The 18,910-nt window shown below is 40.7% G+C and overlaps 1 protein-coding gene across 2 annotated transcripts in view; it reads right to left on the bottom strand.

Annotated features, from left to right (window-relative positions):
- The window catches only part of USP8 (ubiquitin specific peptidase 8), a 36,581-nt gene extending 21,197 nt beyond the window's left edge, over positions 1-15,384 (bottom strand). The window contains exons 1-4 of one of the 2 annotated variants that reach the window (XM_054041687.1): positions 15,275-15,384; positions 2,796-2,971; positions 1,795-1,939; positions 987-1,072 (exon numbers count right to left, since the gene is read on the bottom strand). In XM_054041687.1, the coding sequence (XP_053897662.1) occupies positions 987-1,072; positions 1,795-1,939; positions 2,796-2,899 (335 nt within the window). In that variant the 5' untranslated portion in view covers positions 2,900-2,971; positions 15,275-15,384. The remainder of the gene's footprint in view (positions 1-986; positions 1,073-1,794; positions 1,940-2,795; positions 2,972-15,274) is intronic. The other variant, XM_054041688.1, reaches the window with a different exon arrangement.
- Between the last annotated feature and the right edge of the window lie 3,526 nt (positions 15,385-18,910).

Below are 18,910 nucleotides of genomic sequence, written 5' to 3'. Positions count from 1 at the left end.
TTTAAGTGCTTTATTGAATCTCAGCAATCCTGAATGTCTAGCCACCACTTCAAAATATGAATACAATTCTTACAAAGTGAATTAAGTCAAATTTTTCTACTGCTTCTATGATGTGCAAATTGGATTATCCATATTGGGATTCTCTTACTTCAAGGCAAATGGTGTTTTACTACCAGAACCTCCCAGAGTTTTAAATTTGGTAATTAACTACTCTCTAGAAAAAAAATTATGCCAGAAAAATAGTAAAGTAAATTGGTTCATATACTTATTGTGAAGTAGCTTCTGTGACCGTATGGGAGCCATCTTTTTCTTTTTAAGTTATCTTTAAACATGTCAATACATATTTGAATTGCTCAAGTACATATTTGCACAATACACTTGAAATAATTTAGTCACTGTAGCAACCCCCAAACGTTGTTCCTTTGAGACAATCCATAAGCTACCAAAAAAGCAGCTTTCAAAAACACTGCCTTTGAGCAAAAGTGCAGTTTTCCTGCTAAAAACTGCATCCACACTAGGAGCACTTTCCCAGTATAATATACTGGTATATCTATACTGGAAAACTGCTTGTGGCATCCACTTGGCCTTAATATGATCACGTGACAGGAAAGAATACTAGGGAAGGACTTTTAATAGAGTGACTAACAGCAATTATCTAGAGGTTTTCATTGGAGCCTCTGATTTGTGTATACATTAATGGAAAAACAACAGCTGACATTTGTTGATGGTATTAAGTTAGAGAGAAACTTAAAAGTTAAAGAGACACTGAAGGTAGATCCAAGCACATGGGTTTGAAGTGACTGGGATGAATGATGGCAAATGAAATCCAGTTTGAATAAAAGGCTCAATCGGAAAGTTTAATCTTTCTGGATTACAGGTATCAGCAACTACTGCAAACAATGTCTAAACAAAGGCAAAACTACAGCACCAGATGTGCAAATTTCAGATATATTTACATATTGCTTTGTAAAAAATGTTGCACATACCTCAGTTTCAGACTCTCTGAGAGTCTTTCAGCTTCTTCAATAGCTTTTTTTATGTTTGTAGGTCCCAGTATAGAATGAAAGTAATCCTAAAACAACAAGAACCACCACCCCAGCATACAGTTAATACTGTCCAATGCGCATACAGGATAGAATACTTCTGCAGACACTACCAAGAACAACATTTAGCACCTAGTTTACAGCGCACTAAAATTTACCTACTGAAGGGAAAAATAATCTAAAACTAATTTTATATTATTGCCATAGTTACTCTGTAAATAAAGTGAGATGCTCTTAAATATTTTAAGAAAAATACCACACTATTTATAAACAAGGCAAATATTCATATGTATGTTAATATTTAATTTTTATAATGTTGGCAAGCTCTGGTCACAAGGTTGGGAGAGTAAAAAAACATTTTATCCACTTTTTAACTAAGGTTATCTTAATTAAAGAAATAAATAATACGCAATTTAGTTTTGTACCAGAAACGGACTTTAACAGGGAAGACCGCAAAGGGGCTCATACTATTTAATGTCCAGTAGATGATATGCCAATGTAATTAGCAAAGTGTACTGTACTAGAAAGTAATAAAGGAGGCTTACAATAATGGACTGCCTCACTTACCAACACAAACTACAAAAGTTTATTTAAATAAATATAATTCCTTTACTGAAATTACTGTTTCAGTAGTGCGCACACATGTAATTCTTTCAACTGCCCCATAAATCTTCAGATATAAAGCTCAACTGATTCGAAGTACTTCTGTTACTTCTACCAATATAAAAAATGCAGTCAGAAAGATATATACCTGTTGTTGCTTGAAATCGGGTCTTTTTTTAATAAGATTATATACAGTCACATATTTCATATATAGGACGTAGGCCTTTTCTTCATCTCTGTCCAACCTGCATTCCTCCGCTGCCTTGAAGATCTTAAGGGCACTCTGCACATAACTTGAAATTGGAGGGAAAGGGTAGATTAAAAAAACCCACAATTGTTGGCCTAGTTTTCAAAAGAACAGTTCGTTTTGTAATGAATTCTTGACTTAAATGTTCACATTCTGTGCCCATGTAGTTTAAACATCCCTTTGGCATCACTATCCAAGCTTTACAGTTAAAATAAATCACAGCTACCTTTTCCCCCCTGAATTATATTTCTCTCTGCTATTGTTTATTAGCTTGCTAATTAAAGTACTGAAAAGAAATTACTCAGTAATAAATTAAATGGCAGTTTAAAACATTTCAAACAAGAACCCATCTACAGAGGGACTTTTCAGAACCACTTCTCTCTAGAATGCAGAGTGGATTGGTTCTTTTAAAGCACTAGTCCTATGAAAACATACAATGAAGTGCATGAAGATTCAGTCTACAAATTCCAAAGTTAGGCTGTTTCTATTCCCATGTGATGGCTGAATTTTTCAACTGATGTTAATAACTTGCATTAATATAGCTTGTTGTTTCGAAGAATCCTAATGCACTTTAAAATCTTTCACAGTTCACTTCACTGTTGAAACATTATCTCTTGGATGATCTCTCCATATTTAGTTTGACAATCCACAGCAACACTATACATGACTGAGGGAAGCTATGCTATTGAATTGAAACTCAAGAGGGAATTTATGTACACAACCTGAGCTGGAATTTGGCCAGAAGTGCAGCATTGCTACTTAATGAGTTAATGCTTACTTAGAAAACTGGTCCACATTATCACCATCCGTATATAAGAGTATTAAACACTGCATCACTTGTTATTTAGCTGTGGAATTTGAACAATTAATACAAAACCAATTAAACAAGGAAATTCACATACTTTTTTGTACTGGTCTTCTCGGCTTTTATTTCTGTTTTCTTGTTAAGATCTTTCAGTGAAGTACAGAGGTACAGTTCCTTAGGTACAGAAGCCACAGCAGGCATGTTAATGTATAGTTACTTACGTCCCTTCAAGGATAATATGGCTGTTTAAATGTCTCCAATATTGATGTTTTTCTGAAAATAGAAAAAGAGGATAGTATTGAACACATTCTGTTAATGTCTTCAAATGATTTTTAAAATATAGGTTTTTAACATGAAGCATAAGGAGTTAAGCTAATTAATCATATAGATTTATTGCATTTAACATACAGATTTGCTCAACTTCAAATGAAGAGCTTATTAGTAATAGAACTCTCTGGAAATTATGCAATAAAGAAAACCTAATGAAATGTAAAAGCACAGTTTTTAACTTAATTGAATCATTGGGCATACTTTGATTTTATGAAACAGAAGTGTAATGCCTAATCTGTCAATTACAGAATTGGAAAGAATTGATGAAATTGTGGCACTGCTATTTTTTAACACTTACCTATATTATTTTAATAGTGTTAAGTGTAACCTAATAAAATATTAATACCAAATTACTAATTACATAGAAAAGCTTTTTCTTAATTTAAAAAACAAATTGTCATGTACTGCAGGAAGCTATCATACTTTTACATTTTGTATCTGTAATACGAGATTTGTTAATTTGTCTGGTATTGCCCTGAGCTTTAATACTCTTCCAGAAGAGGAGGAACATTACCATAGAAGTTTAGGATATAACCATTTAAATGTTAATTGCCTCAGAGTCCTGTTACTAGTCTTATGTGCTACCAATGCCAGACAGATTTATTTGAATTTTTGGATGAATATAAATAAATCCCTCAAAAAATGATGGGGGGAGTTATTAAAATATAATTCTAGGAAAATAATTGGGAATGGGAGCAATCTAATGTCTCCATGGCACAAAAGGAGGAGAGAGAAAATAATTCTGAAATGTAGGAGGAGAAAAACCTTTTATCCTGCAAAGATTCACTTTAATGTAAAGCCAATAAGTATATCAGAAAGAAATTGACCTTTTATGTATTCATAATCTTAAAAGGATAATTGATTTATGACTTGCTTATGGCTGACCTCTGCACACAGACATTGCCCAAGAAAAGTGACTGGTAATACACAGGTAGCAGAGAGAGCTCACCCCAAGAGAAGGCAAGCTGCAATAATCCATAAATTTGCAACATCTTTGCCACACCTCTCTAGGTATTAATAACTAGCTTAGACATAATTGCTTTTATGTTTTTCATATGGAAGATTCCTCCAGGCAGCCATCACCGTAACAGCTGGGCATCTTGCACATGTCCACCTTATCCGGTATTAGTATTTTACAGTAAATATGATTTGTTTTATTGTGAATTAAATCAGACTGTTCAATTTTCATGGAAAGAGAAAATACGGATCGACACCCTTTTAAAAAAAAAAAGTATCTTTTCTTTACTCAAAAAGAAGAAGGGGGCTGGGGAGGGGGGAACTTGACTTGCTAATTTAACCACAGAGAATACTGGTTCAGAAGCGCCCAATCTTAAAAACTTGCCCTTATACTGGTCTGGGCATAAAAATTAACTATCAAGAAAAAAAAACTAGTTAGCCCTGTATAAGGAATAAACAAATCTCCTAAATTGCTCTGTGCTAAGTATTATCATTTTGAGGTAATTTCACATTTTTGCTTTTATTTCCTGATTTGATAATCTGACAGTCATCTGACGCAATGCTTAAATTCATCTTTAATATAGTTAAGGACGTACCTTAACACCTCAAGGTACGACATCAGGAAGAAGCTTTGGTACTGATCTCTTCAAACTTACAGCCATAATTTAGGAATGGCTACTATCAAAATTGAGTAATAAGTCCGTTAAAAGCCTGACTTCTCTTGGTGATAAACAGAAATTACTTCATTGTTCTGATCATGTGATATAAAGAGTTCTATGGTAGTTACCACATCTGGCTGTTTCATGGCCTATGTGAAATTAGTTGATGGTCTCAGCCCATTTCCTAGTAGTCAGATGCTTATATCAGAAAACTAACAACATTAAAAGCCCCAATTGTAAGTCTTAGCAGTGATCTTAAGATTGAATGGGAAAGGAGAATGAACTACCCCCTCATTCTCAGATGTGGATAAATGGAATACTTCAGATGCCTTCAGATTCTCAAACGAGCACATTTCACTAACGACAACAAAAATTCATAGGGTTTAAAGCCAGAAAGGATCATTAAATCACCTAGTCTATAGCCTGTAGAGGCTATAAAACTTCACCCAATTACCCTTGTTTTGAACAATTTGTGTTTGACTAAGTATAATTTGTGTTTGGCTAAAGCATAACTTCCCAAAGGCATCCAGTTTTGATTTGAAGGCATCAAAATTTAAGAATCCATCAAATGTTTAGTTTAAGTGAAATACAGAAATAAGAACCTTCCCCTAAAAGGCATATGCAGAGATATTCAATACTTTTAAAATATTGCTTTGAAAGAATGTGATAGGTTTGGATACCACACACACACAAAAGTACTTCTTGCAAGGTAACAGCCTTTTCTGCACAGGGTGGAGCAAATTTTGGGTAATGCTGCAGTTACGTGAGAAGATTTCATTCTCTTTTTAATACGATTTTCACATTACTTGTTCAATCCATCTTCAGAGGACAGCCTTAGCTGGCTTCTGTTTTTTTCTAAAGACTGTAAATAAAGACTTCATTTCCCTGAAGCTTTAAGTCCTTTCTAAATATACCTTCAAGGTTCAATATGTTACATAACTTTTATGTTCTCTGAAACTCTTAGCAGTAGCAGGTAATTGAGTATTATAAACTGTCTTACAAGTATTATAACTAAGTGTGAATTCTGACACTGGTATGAAAACAACCTTAGTCTAGAAAACAACAATATGGAAAATAGACAATTATTTGTAAAATGGGAAAGATGTTAATAAAATCTTCCAATAATTGACATTAGAATTTCTATTTGGGATCTAATCTACATAAATATAGAGTTCTATCTGGTCCACAATTACTCTAAAGAGTTTTTTATGAGAAAATAAGGTGAGTAGCAGTCCAGCCACTTATTCATTTGTACAATTTCTCAGTAGTGAAGCAAATGTCTTCCCAGATTTTACTATTCTTCTGCTATGGTTATGAGCCTCAAGATCATGCCATGTACACCACAGTGCTAGATTTAGTTTTCTTTTCCTATCAGAAATGTTTCTTCACTCCCTTTATCTTTTTTTCAAGATGTTTCTAAGAGTAAATTAGTTGCCAAACAATTAATGGCTTTGATTCTATCTGTACATGGGGCACTGGTTTAAGACTGGTGCTCCAGATGCTACTGCACTAAACATAAAATTAATAAGGAAAGGATGTAGGAGTACTGTAATTTTCCTTTTTGAAAAGAAATCAACAGATTACTTATTACACTTTTTGGTATCAGACATAATCATGATAAACATTTGGCTTTACTGTGGATTTCATAAATCATCTAAGATTTCTACTGTAATTTCTAACTTAATCTTGCAATAAGTGCAATACTCAACCCTAAGTATGTAACGGTGACTGGCACCTTCATAATTTTCCAGATCAATGGTTCCCAAACTATAGTCTGTGGATTACTGGTGGTCAAAGACTTATTCTATGGTGGTCTCCAGAGAGCTGACCAGTCACAGAGTGCTGACTCTGGGGCCCCCCTTTTTTTAAGCTGCTAAAGCATATTAAAAGAAGCTAAAATACCTTCGTTTTCTAAAATTGCTCTTCTTAATATAGAAATATTATTTGATTGCCAGTGGGAAGGGAAGTGGTCCATGCAATTGAGTGGGAAAGAGGGTGGCCCACTATGAAAGCTTGAAAACTCCCAATCTAGACTATTTTATAAAACGTGGCTTGAGTTTCTCCATGAATTTGTGTTTTCCTTAAGAATCAGAATTCTAAATAAACATGAATCTACATTGCTAGTGCAGTAGGAGTTTGAATGAGGTGAATAAAAGTCATCGGAAGTGGTGAGACACTTATACAGTGGGTCACTGACTCTCTTCACCCTACCTCCAAAACAGACGAAGAGCTAAAGGTGACATGAAAAAGCTATGGTGACATAATTTGTTACTGACTTTGTTGTGTTGGGCTGAATAGCACTGAGCTATAGTTTTATCGGACCTAAATCAGTTCCAAGGTTCATTTTGTTTTTATTTTTCTTTGTTGCTCCTGGAGACCAACTCCAAAATGGAGGAATAATGAACATTTCCAAATGGAGCAATAGCCTTCTTGGGTAGAGATGGGCTGGAAATAAGACCTATTTAAACAAAAAAGCCACAAGTAACAGCAACAACTTATAAGACTCTTAAAAACAAAAATGTTTGTGCTCTTCCTACAGTTTTTGCAGCAGAGATAATATTGTTAGATTGGTATTAACATCAATTGACAACGCGAGTTCACACATACATTTGGCCATAATACAGTTTTATGCAAACTGAAGCTGTAATCAAATACAGAAATGTCAATTTCAGATAAAGTCAAAGCACAAAGAAAAATCAATGCTTGACAGGTCATATGCCTATTTCACAAGAAACAAATGTTTTGTACTCCATACTAAGATTGCTTAACAATGTTCTGTTTAGGCTTTGTCATTATATAGACAAAACCAAAGAGATTCGAAGTTAGTATTCTTTCTCTCCTTAACTCACTGTTGCATTTAGTTACCGCAGTAGGCTCTGAAAAATGTGTGATATTATTGTCTTCCTGCAACGCCCATACACAAAAAGTGTATTAGGGAGAGAGTAGCAACCTGAGCTCTGGATTTCCTAGCATCTGTTGACTTAAATAAAAAAAAAATAAAAAAAAAATATCAGGTGCGGTTTACAATACAGAATTTAACTAGGGCTGTCGATTATTCGCAGTTAACTCACGCGACTAACTCAAAAATTAATCGCCGTTTTAATCACATTGTTAAACAATTGAAATTTATTAAATATTTGTCTACATTTTCATATATATTGTATTCTGTGTTATAACTGAAATCAAAGGATATATTTGTATTACAAAAGATAGTATTTTTCAATTCACCTCATACAAGTACTGTAGTGCAATCTATCGTGAAAGTACAATTTACAAATGTAGATTTTTTTGTTACATAACTGCACTCAAAAACAAAACTATGTAAAACTTTAGAGCCTACAAGTCCACTCAGTCCTACTTCTTGTTCAGCCAATCACTAAGAGAAACAAGTTTGTTTACATTTACAGGAGATAATGCTGCCATCTTCTTATTTACAATGTCACCAGAAAGTGAGAACAGGTATTTGCATGGCACTTTTGTAGCTGGCATTGCAAGGTATTTACATGCCAGATATGCTAAACATTTGTATGCCCCTTCATGCTTCAGCCACCATTCCAGGGGACATGCTTCCATGCTGATGACGCTTGTTAAAAAAATGTTAATTAAATTTGTGACTGAACTCCTTGGGGGAGAATTGTACATCCCTTGCTCAGTTTTACCCGCATTCTGCCATATTTCATGTCATAGCAGTCTCAGATGATGACCCAGCACATCTTGTTCATTTTAAGAACACTTTCACTGCAGATTTGACAAAATGCAAAGAAGGTATTAATGTGAGATTTCTAAAGATAGCCACAGCACTCGACCCAAGGTTTAAGAATCTGAAATGCCTTCCAAAATCTGAGTGGGACGAGATGTGGCGCATGCTTTCAGAAGTCTTAAAAGAGCAACACTCCGATGCAGAAACTACAGAACTCGAACCACCAAAAAAGAAAACCACTACCTTCTGCTGGTGGCATCTGACTCAGATAATGAAAATGAACATGTGTCGGTTCGCACTGCTTTGGATTATTATTGAGCAGAACCCATCATCAGTATGGAGGCATGTCCTCTGGAATGGTGGCTGATGCATGAAGGGACATATGAATCTTTAGTGCATCTGGCACGTAAATATTTAGTGACGCCAGCTACAACAATGCCATGTGAATGCCTGTTCTCACTTTCAGGTGACATTGTAAACAGGAAGTGGGTAGCATTATCTCCTGCAAATGTAAACAAACTTGTTTGGCTGAACAAGTAGTAGTATTCAGTGGACTTGCTGAATCTAAAATTTTACGTTTTATTTTTTAATGCAATTTTTTTTGTACATAATTCTACATTTGTAAGTTCAACTTACAAGATAGAGATTGCACTACAGTACTTGTATTAGGTGAATTGAAAAATACTATTTCTTCTTTTTTTTACACTGCAAATACTTGTAATCAAAAATATAAAGTGAGCACTGTACACTTTGTATTCTGTGTTGTAATTGAAATCAATATATTTGAAAATGTAGAAAACATCCAAAAATATTTAAATAAATGGTATTCTATTGTTTAACAGTGCGATTAATTGCATGATTAATTGTTTTAATCGCTTAACAGCCCTAAATTTAACACTTCTTTTCAGGGATTAAAAACAGTCATTGGCTCTTTACTGGAGAAAGGAATTCTAATTTTATTTTGGTTCAAGAAAAAGCTAAGTGACAAGAAAGACACTCCTGCAAAAGAGTCACCTGTGATTACATACCTATGAGGAATATGTCAGTACAGTTTAGAGTTTGCAATTTATTCCTCTGGTGCTTTGACTGGCAGCAGTTCTTTAGACAAACTGAACCACTACCACACCCTGTGCTCCCAAAGTCAACCATTTAATTCAGACTGCTGACAAGTCTCACTGGCTCCGTTCCCTCCATTGGGCTGGCTACGGAAGCTTGTCTTACCTAACTACTGTTACTAGGTAAGGTGCTACTATCCCCTCAGAGGGAAAAATTGATTTATGATCAGTTACAAGAGCATTCAGCTTGGCATTCAGGAGTGGAAACATGACAAGCCATGCTACCTCCTCTCCTAAAATTTTTCTCTCCTTCAGTCTCATACTCTTAAAATATTTCCCCTCAGTGTCTTCCCCACTCTTTCACTCAATCACTCCTAGCTCACCACCTCCACTTCAATTAAAACACTAGTGGTACTCGTGCCACGCTGCTGCTTCAACCCATCCTAGATTTGCGTTAATAGCCTACAGGGGAAGAACTGAATAACCCATTACAAAATTCCTTTGTGGAATTACATAGGTCCCTGTCTAAAGACAGTTTGCCGCAGAATACACCACTTGCTGCATAACTGATCTCCAGAGTCTAAGCATTCACTAAGAAAATTGTTTCCAGATATTATAGTTGCAAAAAAAACACAATTTTTTTAACTGAGTGTAAGAGCCAGTATACATTAGCAGCATAGACTCTAAGGCCAGAAGGGGCCACTGTGATTATCTAGTCTGACCACCTATATGACACAGGCCATAAAGCTTCCCAAAAATAATTCCTAGAGTATATCTTTCAGAAAAACATCCAATCTTGATTTAAAAATTGTTGGTGATGGAGAATCCACCATGACCCTTGCTAAATTGTTCCAGTGTTAATTACACTCCCCATTAAAAATGTGTGTCTTATTATCAGTCTGAATTTGTCTAGCTTCAACTTCCAGCCATAGGATCATGTAATACCTTTCTCTGCTAGATTGAAGAGCTCATTATTAAATATTTGTTCCCTACGTAGATACTTATACAGTACAAGCTTTGTTCATCTGACATGTTGGGGGACTAGAGGGTGCCGGTAAGTGAAAAATGCCAGTTAACTAAGAGGGAGTGAGATTGAGGGCATGGGGTTGGGGCATGGGAGGGGGTGCGGAGTGCAGGCTCTGGGAGGGAGTTGGTACAGGGCCGGATAACGTAGTTTTTACTGTATTCTGTAGTCAAGTCACCCCTTAACCTTCTCTTTGTTAGACTCAAGGAGCTCAACCTATTAGTTTATCACTATAAAACACATTCTCTAATTCTCTACTTATTCCAGTGGCTCTTTTCTGAACCCTCTGACTTACCAACATCCTTCTAAAATTGTGGGCACCAGAACTGGACTCCAGCAGTGGTCGCACCAGTGCCAAATACAGATGTAAAATAACCTCTCTACTCCTACTCGAGATTCCCGTTTATGCATCCCAGGATTGCATTAGCACCTTTTTTGGCCACAGCATCACGCTGTGAACTCATGTTCAACTGATTATCCACCTTAACTCCCAAATCTTTTTCAGAATCACTGCTTTCTGGGATAGTCCACCATCCTGTAAGTATGGCCTACATTCTTTGTTCCTAGATGTATACATTTACATTTAGCCATGTTAAAATACATATTGTTTGCTTGCACCCAGTTTACCAAGCAATCCAAATTGCTCTGAACCAACCACCAGTCCTCTTCATTATTTACCACGTCCCCAAGTTGTGTCATTTGAATACTTTATTAGTGATGATTTTATGTTTTCTTCCAGAGTATTGATTAAAATGTTAAATCCCTGCAGGACCTCTCTGGAAACACCCCACTCAATGACTATTCCCTGTTTACAGTTACAGTGAGACCTATCAATTAGCCAGTTTTTAATTCATTTAATGTGTGCTATGTTAATTTTATATTCTAGAATTTTATTTAAAATGTCATGCAGTACCAAGTCAAACGTCTCATAGAAGTCTAAGAATATTACATCAACACTACTACCACTCTAAAGTTTTGCAGGCATAGTTATGTCTGTAAGGGGTGTGACTTTTATTTGTCAAAAGAGATATGATAAAAGTATAAGTGACAGCAGTATAAGCACTCTAATACCAATAATCTGCATCAACACTAGAAGGCTTTTGCTGATTTAACTACGCTGATATAGTTAAATCAGCAAAACGGTCTGAATGTAGACAAGACTTAAATCAGTGTCTTCCTGAGTCTACAGACAGTATAAAACAATAGATCTAAGAGCTGTAAACTACTCTACTCATTATAAGTGTTAATACTGAAGAAAAACAAATGTCCATATTAACTATTTAATTGCTTGTCATCTTAACAAGATAACCAATTAGTGTTTGTTTATCCTAAGCCCCCTCCAATGTCATCCCAAGTGCCAAGAGCCTACTTAGGCCCCACTCCTGCAAAGATTTACACATGTGCCTACTGTTACTACCATGAGTAGTTCCCAATGATTTCAAAGGGATTATTCCCAGTAGTAAAGTTAAACATGTGAACATCTCTTTTAGGATTGGGCCTCTACTTGCTAAAACTTCCCTCTTTCAACTTTGACAACGCAGTTCTGTGTTGTTGTTACTGCAGCATATTGAAAATTTAGGGGCAGAGTAAAACTGAATTCAAAATAATAATATATACAGGAGCTGTATTGATCTTATTTTAATATTTAATGCAAGTAACACTCCCTTTTTTTAAACATTTACCTGAGCTGCTGTCAAATTTCCATATTACTGCATCTGAATACTACAAAAACTAGGGGGCTAGTTAACAAAGAAATGCGTGGGACTTTTTTGTAAACAAACATTTTCATAGAATACTGTTTTCACTTCATTTTGTAAATAGCATTTAATCTGTTATGACCAGGAAACTAAATTTTGATTTAACCAGTCCACTAAAACTAAAAGGTCACATTCTATCCTTGGCTCTAATGGTAAAGGCCAAGCATGGCTGAGACACCCTCTAGAAACTCTACAAAGTTCACCTCACTGATGTTCCCCAAAAGTTCCTTTCAATGAGACAGGAAGTGATGCTCAACATCCAAGGAGGACCTTGGTCTCCATTTGGCAAATGTCAGAACATCTGCTAGACTGACTAGCTCCTCCAAGATTCCCCTATTGTAGCACAACACCCCCAGAAGCTCTGCTGTCTTGGCCATTTCTGCTGTACTAGTGCCAATTCGCCTAGTGGTGGGCAGTGCAGTTCAAAAGCAATTTGCTAATAAAAGCATTTTTACTTGATTTTTCAAACAGATGTTACATTTTTAGACAGATATTAAATGCTAAGTGAAATTTCCCACCAGGTTGGGAGGAGAGCATGCTGGGCAGAATGGCTGTTAGATCACAACATAGCAGAGACCTGAGTGCATGGAGTCCCTCTGCTCTTATGAAGGTGGGTACATGCGCCTTTCCTCTTCTGCCTCTTTATTCTCTTGCTCCCCTCCACAACCCAAAGGACTTAGAATCATTTGTCTCGGTTTTTCACACATCCACAAAGTAGACACTTTTTTTTCTTTTTAAAGAAAGGAATGTAAGATTGCAAAACCACAAAGAAAAGCAGGACAACTCAGGAGCCAGTGCAATATTTGAATCCACTTTTAGGTTTTTTGTTTACTTCTTTAGGTTGATTGTGAATTTTTAGAACTTTCAGTAAAAATGGCTCTCAACAAGTCATTTTATTTTATTTACTTATTAATTTGGAGATGGAGCATTACATTGTACTCCAATTCCACACCTGAGGATTGTTAATCTAGATCTTGATCCCAAGAGGTACTGAGATCCAAGGAATGGATGTCAATGGGTGATACAGGTACTTCATACATCCCATGATCAGGCCCTTCACCTCAAAATCTCAGGAAAATTTGCTTGGGTATTACTAATGGAAATATTTAAAGCATAACTGGGCAAGGTTCACCTCACTGAAGTTCCCCAAAAGTTCCTTTCAATGAGACAGGAAGTGATGCTCAACATCCAAGGAGGACCTTGGTCTCCATTTGGCAGATGTCAGAACATCTGCTAGACTGACTAGCTCCTCCAAGATTCCCCTAGTATAGCATAACACCCCCAGAAGCTATGCTGCACTGACAGAGTTAGGAGGATAGGGTCTGTACTCACCGCCGAGGGGACTCACTGCCTCGCTGCTGACCCAGGGCAGGCCCATGTCCGAACAGTACCGCTGAGGAGACTCTACGTGGCCATAGTTGCTGAGGCGGAACTCAACTGGACTCCTCCCACCCCAACGCCAAGCTCTAGACTAAATAACCTACGTGTAAAAGATCTTTTACATAGCTAATTAACATGATTGTATTTACAGAGGATATGAGTAAGCAGTGACTAGAATAACCAGTGGAAATAATGGAATATGCTACTTGCAACATGACTCCCTCTGTGCTGTCTTTTTGACCTAGATTGACATGCCAAGTATTGCACACTATGTTCTGGTAGGTAGTGAAGAATTAATCTTTTAATACATATTTAATGTCCAAGAATTCAGTAAGTGGGAGTCAGGTTTCTCCCAATTTTAAAAGAAGTTTACTACCTACATTCTGCATGCAAATATTTGATCTTGTTTTGTTAGAATTAGATTTGTGAATCTACTCCTAAAATTTTCAAGATTAACGTTTTACAGTTTTAGGGACAGTCATGCAATCTGAGACACACAGACTGATTCCAATGGAATTACACATGGGTATATGGTCCTTCAGTGCAGAGTCCCACTGATCCGCATGAAAAGATTTCAGATTGCAGGATCAGGGCTCATGTCTATCAACTGTTCAAAAGCACTCTAGCACTTTTGAGGAAGCCCTTTAGTTGACTACTAGATGAATACATGTTGTCAGGTAGTTCAGGCCAGAAAATTAGATTTGTGTACACAACAATAGTTTACAAAACCAAACTACTAAAAAAGTTAGTGACTTAAAAAAAAAAAAAAGGGGGGGGGGGGGGAAGTTCAGTGAAAAGTAATTCAATCCAAACAAGTTACTGTAAAAATAAGAGAACCAGAAAGTGAAACTGGCTAACTTGTATATTTATCAAATTGTGTGAGGTGCCATAAATCAATCAATCAATAAAATCTAACTTTCTACCACTTATTGTAAGCTGTTTTGGTTTTTAATTACTAAAGTGGTAATACAAGGCTACTTTAATTTTTGTTTTTTAACCAGAGTTTCCTTTTCATATAGCTGTGGGCACCCAAACCTTTCAAAATAGATACCACACCATGGCAGCTCCCCAAACTATGAATCTGCATACTTCACCCAGCATAAAACATTCATAATGCTTGTTAAACTATCAAAATAAAATCATAACCTGTTTCCACAGTACTCTTCACCTGAAGCTCTTACAGTGCTTTACAAATATTAAGCCTCCTGCTCAGGTGCCTAGAGCCATTTCCATTTTACCTACTGGTAAACTGAGGCTGAAGAGGATTAAGTGACAAGGTCACACAAGCAAGTTACTGTCTGTCAGGAACAGGCCTCGATCCCAGTCCCCTGCGCTAACCAATACCCCTCCCCCCCTCCTGTCCTGAAGGGCCGCCAGCCATTCTCTCCTCCTGGTCCCAGACCAGCCCCGCTGTCCCCCGTGCGCCCGCACCGAGCCCCTGTCCCTCACCAGCCCGCCCGACTGTCCTGCACAGCCCGGCCTGGGCAGCCCCCGCCCTCGGATCGCCTCAGGAGTCGGGGTACGCGATGGGCTGCCCCCGAGCCAGGCTGCTGAGAAGGGAGCCCTGCAGCGCTCACTGCCGAGCCCGCACCTTGGCCCGAGCGGCTCTACGGCCGGAGGAAGAGGCCGTCTCCCATCCGGGCCCCTCACTCGCTTTCTGCCCTCGAGCCCGGCCGCTAGGCCCAGGCAGGCGGGCGGCCGGGTCCGTACTCACCGCCGAGGAGACTCGCTGCCTCAAGCTGCCGGCCCGGGGCAGGCCCATGTCCGAGCACTACCGCTGCGGAGACTCTACGCGGCCATAACTGCTGAGGCGGAACTCGAGTGGGCTCCTCCCACTCCCCCTGCGAGGGCGGGCGCTCTCGGGCAGCCTAGCCGGGGCACGGCCCCCTGGGGCGGGGAGACACTCCCGGGCTAAGCTAGGGGCAGGTGAACCAGCCCGGTACCGGCGTCAGGACCCTGGGCTGCGACCCTAGGCCGTGTGGGAAGGAGCGTGCGCTGATCTGGAGAGAGCAGGAGTCAGGAGGCCTGGGCTCTGCGCCAGGCTGTGGCGGAGCGAGTCAGGCTGTCAGAGCGAGTCTAGTCCACTGTTCCGGGCCTTGTAGCAGCTGTAGGAAGGTGCCTGGTCAGAACTGAGCACTAGGACTCAGGATTCCGGACTCAGTGGTGTGTGTTTACACTACACACTAAGCTGGCCATGGCTCAGATTTGAGCACAAAGCCCCCTTCTGTCCGCACACAGTCCAACTTGGCTTAGGAAGCACTAAGGACCCTAAATCAGAGCCCGAGTCCAACTGTGACTCAAGTCCAAACCTTGTCATTTTGCAGTGTTAGGGTTACCATATGTCCGGGTTTTCCCGGACATGTCCGGTTTTTCAGCAATCAAACCCCCTTCCAGGGGGAATTGCCAAAAAGCCGAACATGTCTGGGAAAATGCCGGCCGGGCACTTCCCCTCCCGCGGCGGCTCTGTTCCTCCCCGGACTCTTCGGCTCTGTTTAAGAGCTGAGCTGCCCGAGCGCTATGGGCTTCAGGCAGCCCCCTTGCCTCCGGACCCTGCGTCCCCGGCCGGGCGCTTCCCCTCCCGGGCTCCGGCGGCGCAGGGTCCGGAGGCATGGGGGCTGCCCAAAGCTGGTAGCGCTGGGGCAGCTCGGCTCTTAAACAGAGCCGAAGAGTCAGGGGAGGAGCAGAGCCTCCGGCTGCGGCGGCTCTGCTCCTCCCCTGACTCTTCGGCTCTGTTTAAGAGCCGAGCGCTATGGGCTTTGGGCAGCCCCCATGCCTCCGGACCCTGCGCCGCCGGAGCCCGGGAGGGGAAGCGCCCGGCCGGGGACGCAGGGTCCGGAGGCATAGGGGCTGCCCGAAGCCCAAGCGCTACCGGCTTCACGGTTTGCCGGGCAGCCTCCAGACCCTGCGCCCCCGGCTGGGCGCTTCCCCTCCCGGGCTCCAGCTGCGCTGGGGAAGCGCCGGCCGGGGGCGCAGGGTCTGAGGGCTGCCCGGCAAACCGTGAAGCCGGTAGCGCTTGGGCAGCCCTTTTCACGTGGCTGGGAGTGGGAGGGAGGACGGGGCGGAGTTAGGGCGGGGTGGGGGCGGGGGAAGGGGCGGAGTTGGGTGGGAAAACGGGCGGGGCCAGGGCCCGTGGAGGGTCCTCTTTTTTTATTTGCTAAATATGGTAACCCTATGCAGTGTGGACACGGCTCAAGCCACAGACTTGAGTCAGAAGGTCTGTATAGGGCAATATGGACGTGTTAGCACAGCTGTGAGACCCACATCTAGCAATTGTAAACCATTTGCAATGCACTGTGGACACACAAGCATTGGCTTATAAACACCAAGTCCATAAGCCCAAGTCACGCAGGCCTGGGCATAATATGCAGTGTAGCCCTTTTGAGGGAGTTCGGTCAGAGCTCGGCACTAGGAGTCAAGATACTTTGACTGTATTGCCAACTTGGACTTCTAAATTACAGTAAAGAGAACATCACTCCTTGTGTGACCTTTTATATATGCAGCAATTTTGTTTCATGCCTGCTGCCCTGAGCCCGCTCATGCTTGTGGAAAATCAGTAGACCACCTCAAGACAAGTCAGATACCACAAATTGGATTCTTTGGGCTAGCTTTTCACCCATGAGGATACATTTAGTGCAACTGAGAAGGTGTAGGGGCAAAGGTCTTTTTATACCTTATGCCACCTTTGTACTCCCTCCCTAATTTGGTTAGCAACGCAGGATTGCCAGAGCACTCTGGTCATGCTCTCTTTGTCCTAGGTACTCCTGTTAAACTACAGGTGAAAGGAGGGTTGCCATAGAACCACTATGCCAGTTCTGCACCATTCAGGGGTTGCCCTTCAAAGGGGGAATCCGCAGGTAGCTATTTCACCTGGTTTTCCAGCTGCTTATGTTCCTAAAGCAAAATAGCTAAAAGACAGTGCTCTAAAATGTACCATTTTTTTCTGGGACATCCAGCATTTCAGCTGAATAGAATTGGGCCACCTGTTCCGCAGTGACAAATCAGGCAATTGTGATTGGGGTGGGGGTGGGGTTCTCTCCTTACCTCCACACTCACAACACCCTTTACCATAGGGGAAGATGCACTGATCTTAGAGCCAGGATACCATGAATTCAATTCTCACCACCACTGACTGCTGTTTATACTTCTGTGCACTTGGTAGCACTTATTACTTTGCAAGGCCCCATGCCTACCAAAGAAGGAAGTTAAGTGTCTGTAGATATATTGGCTTCATTGTGTATATGTCTATTAAAACACTGAAATGATTCTCCGCTCTTTCCAAGTGTGGGGGGCTCAGCCTGGCCCCAGTGCAAGTTTACAGCTGCTCTCCTGCAGCTCTACTTACGCGCTGGAAGAAAGTTCCCCAGGGACCTTATATCTGTGGAGGAAAGGCATAAGATAAATCAACTATCCCAAGTTCCCATCCCTCCTCCCATGCCTGGGTGGGCATGCAGTTGTCACAGGAGGTAGTAGAGGCCTGAGATGCCTCTGCCAGCTTTCTGCTCATAGAGAGTTCCCCTACACAGAAGCAATTCTTCATTGGTCATCTGTGGAAAATTCAGTTGTATACCACTGAAAAGCTACGAAAGAGAAGGTTACTCACCCTGTGTTGGTGCGTCCTGACGCCATCCATTGGAGCTCTTCGGGAGCAGTGCCCGGTCGGGATGCACGTGCGCAGTTGGTGTCTCGCGGCGTCATTCGAGTCTGCTTGGCGTGCATGCGTTCTGACCCCCTCAGTTCCATCTCCATCATAGAGTCCTTTAAGTCAAACTCCAAAGTAGAGGGGAGGAGGGTGCAGGGCCTCCCCGGGGGGGGAAGCAAGGGGGGCAATTTGCCCCAGGCTCTGGGCCCCATAGGATCCCCCACGAGAATATAGTATTCTATGGTATTGTAACTTTTTTTTAATGGAAGGGGACCCCAAAATTGCTTTGCCTCAGGCCCCTTGAATCCTCTGGGCGGCCCTGGAAGGGTGGCTAGTGGAGCATCCACAGGGACACATATCTCGAAGAACCTCAGTTACTGCACAGGCTGAGTAAACTTCTCTTCTTCGAGTGGTGTCCCTGTGGGTGTGCCACTTCAGATGAATGTAGAGTAGTACCTGCTATGGTTGGGGAGACTTTGGAGTTGCGGGTTTGGCAGTGGCAGACAGTACTGTATGAACTACTATAGTGTCCACCCTGGCGTCTTGTATGATGGAGTACTGTTTGCCAAACGTATGGTCTGCTGACCATGTAGCCGCTTTGCATATGTCAATAATGGGTATGTTTTGTAGGAACACTACCGATGTTGACATAGCTCGAGTGGAATGAGTTCTGACCCTTAAAGCAGTCGGTACTGCTGGCAAGGACCTCAC

Source organism: Malaclemys terrapin, chromosome 10 (genome assembly GCF_027887155.1).
Source record: "Malaclemys terrapin pileata isolate rMalTer1 chromosome 10, rMalTer1.hap1, whole genome shotgun sequence".
Lineage (NCBI taxonomy): Eukaryota > Metazoa > Chordata > Testudines > Emydidae > Malaclemys > Malaclemys terrapin.
Note: the sequence above shows the minus strand (reverse complement) of the source record. Positions and strands in the feature narration are given on the sequence as shown.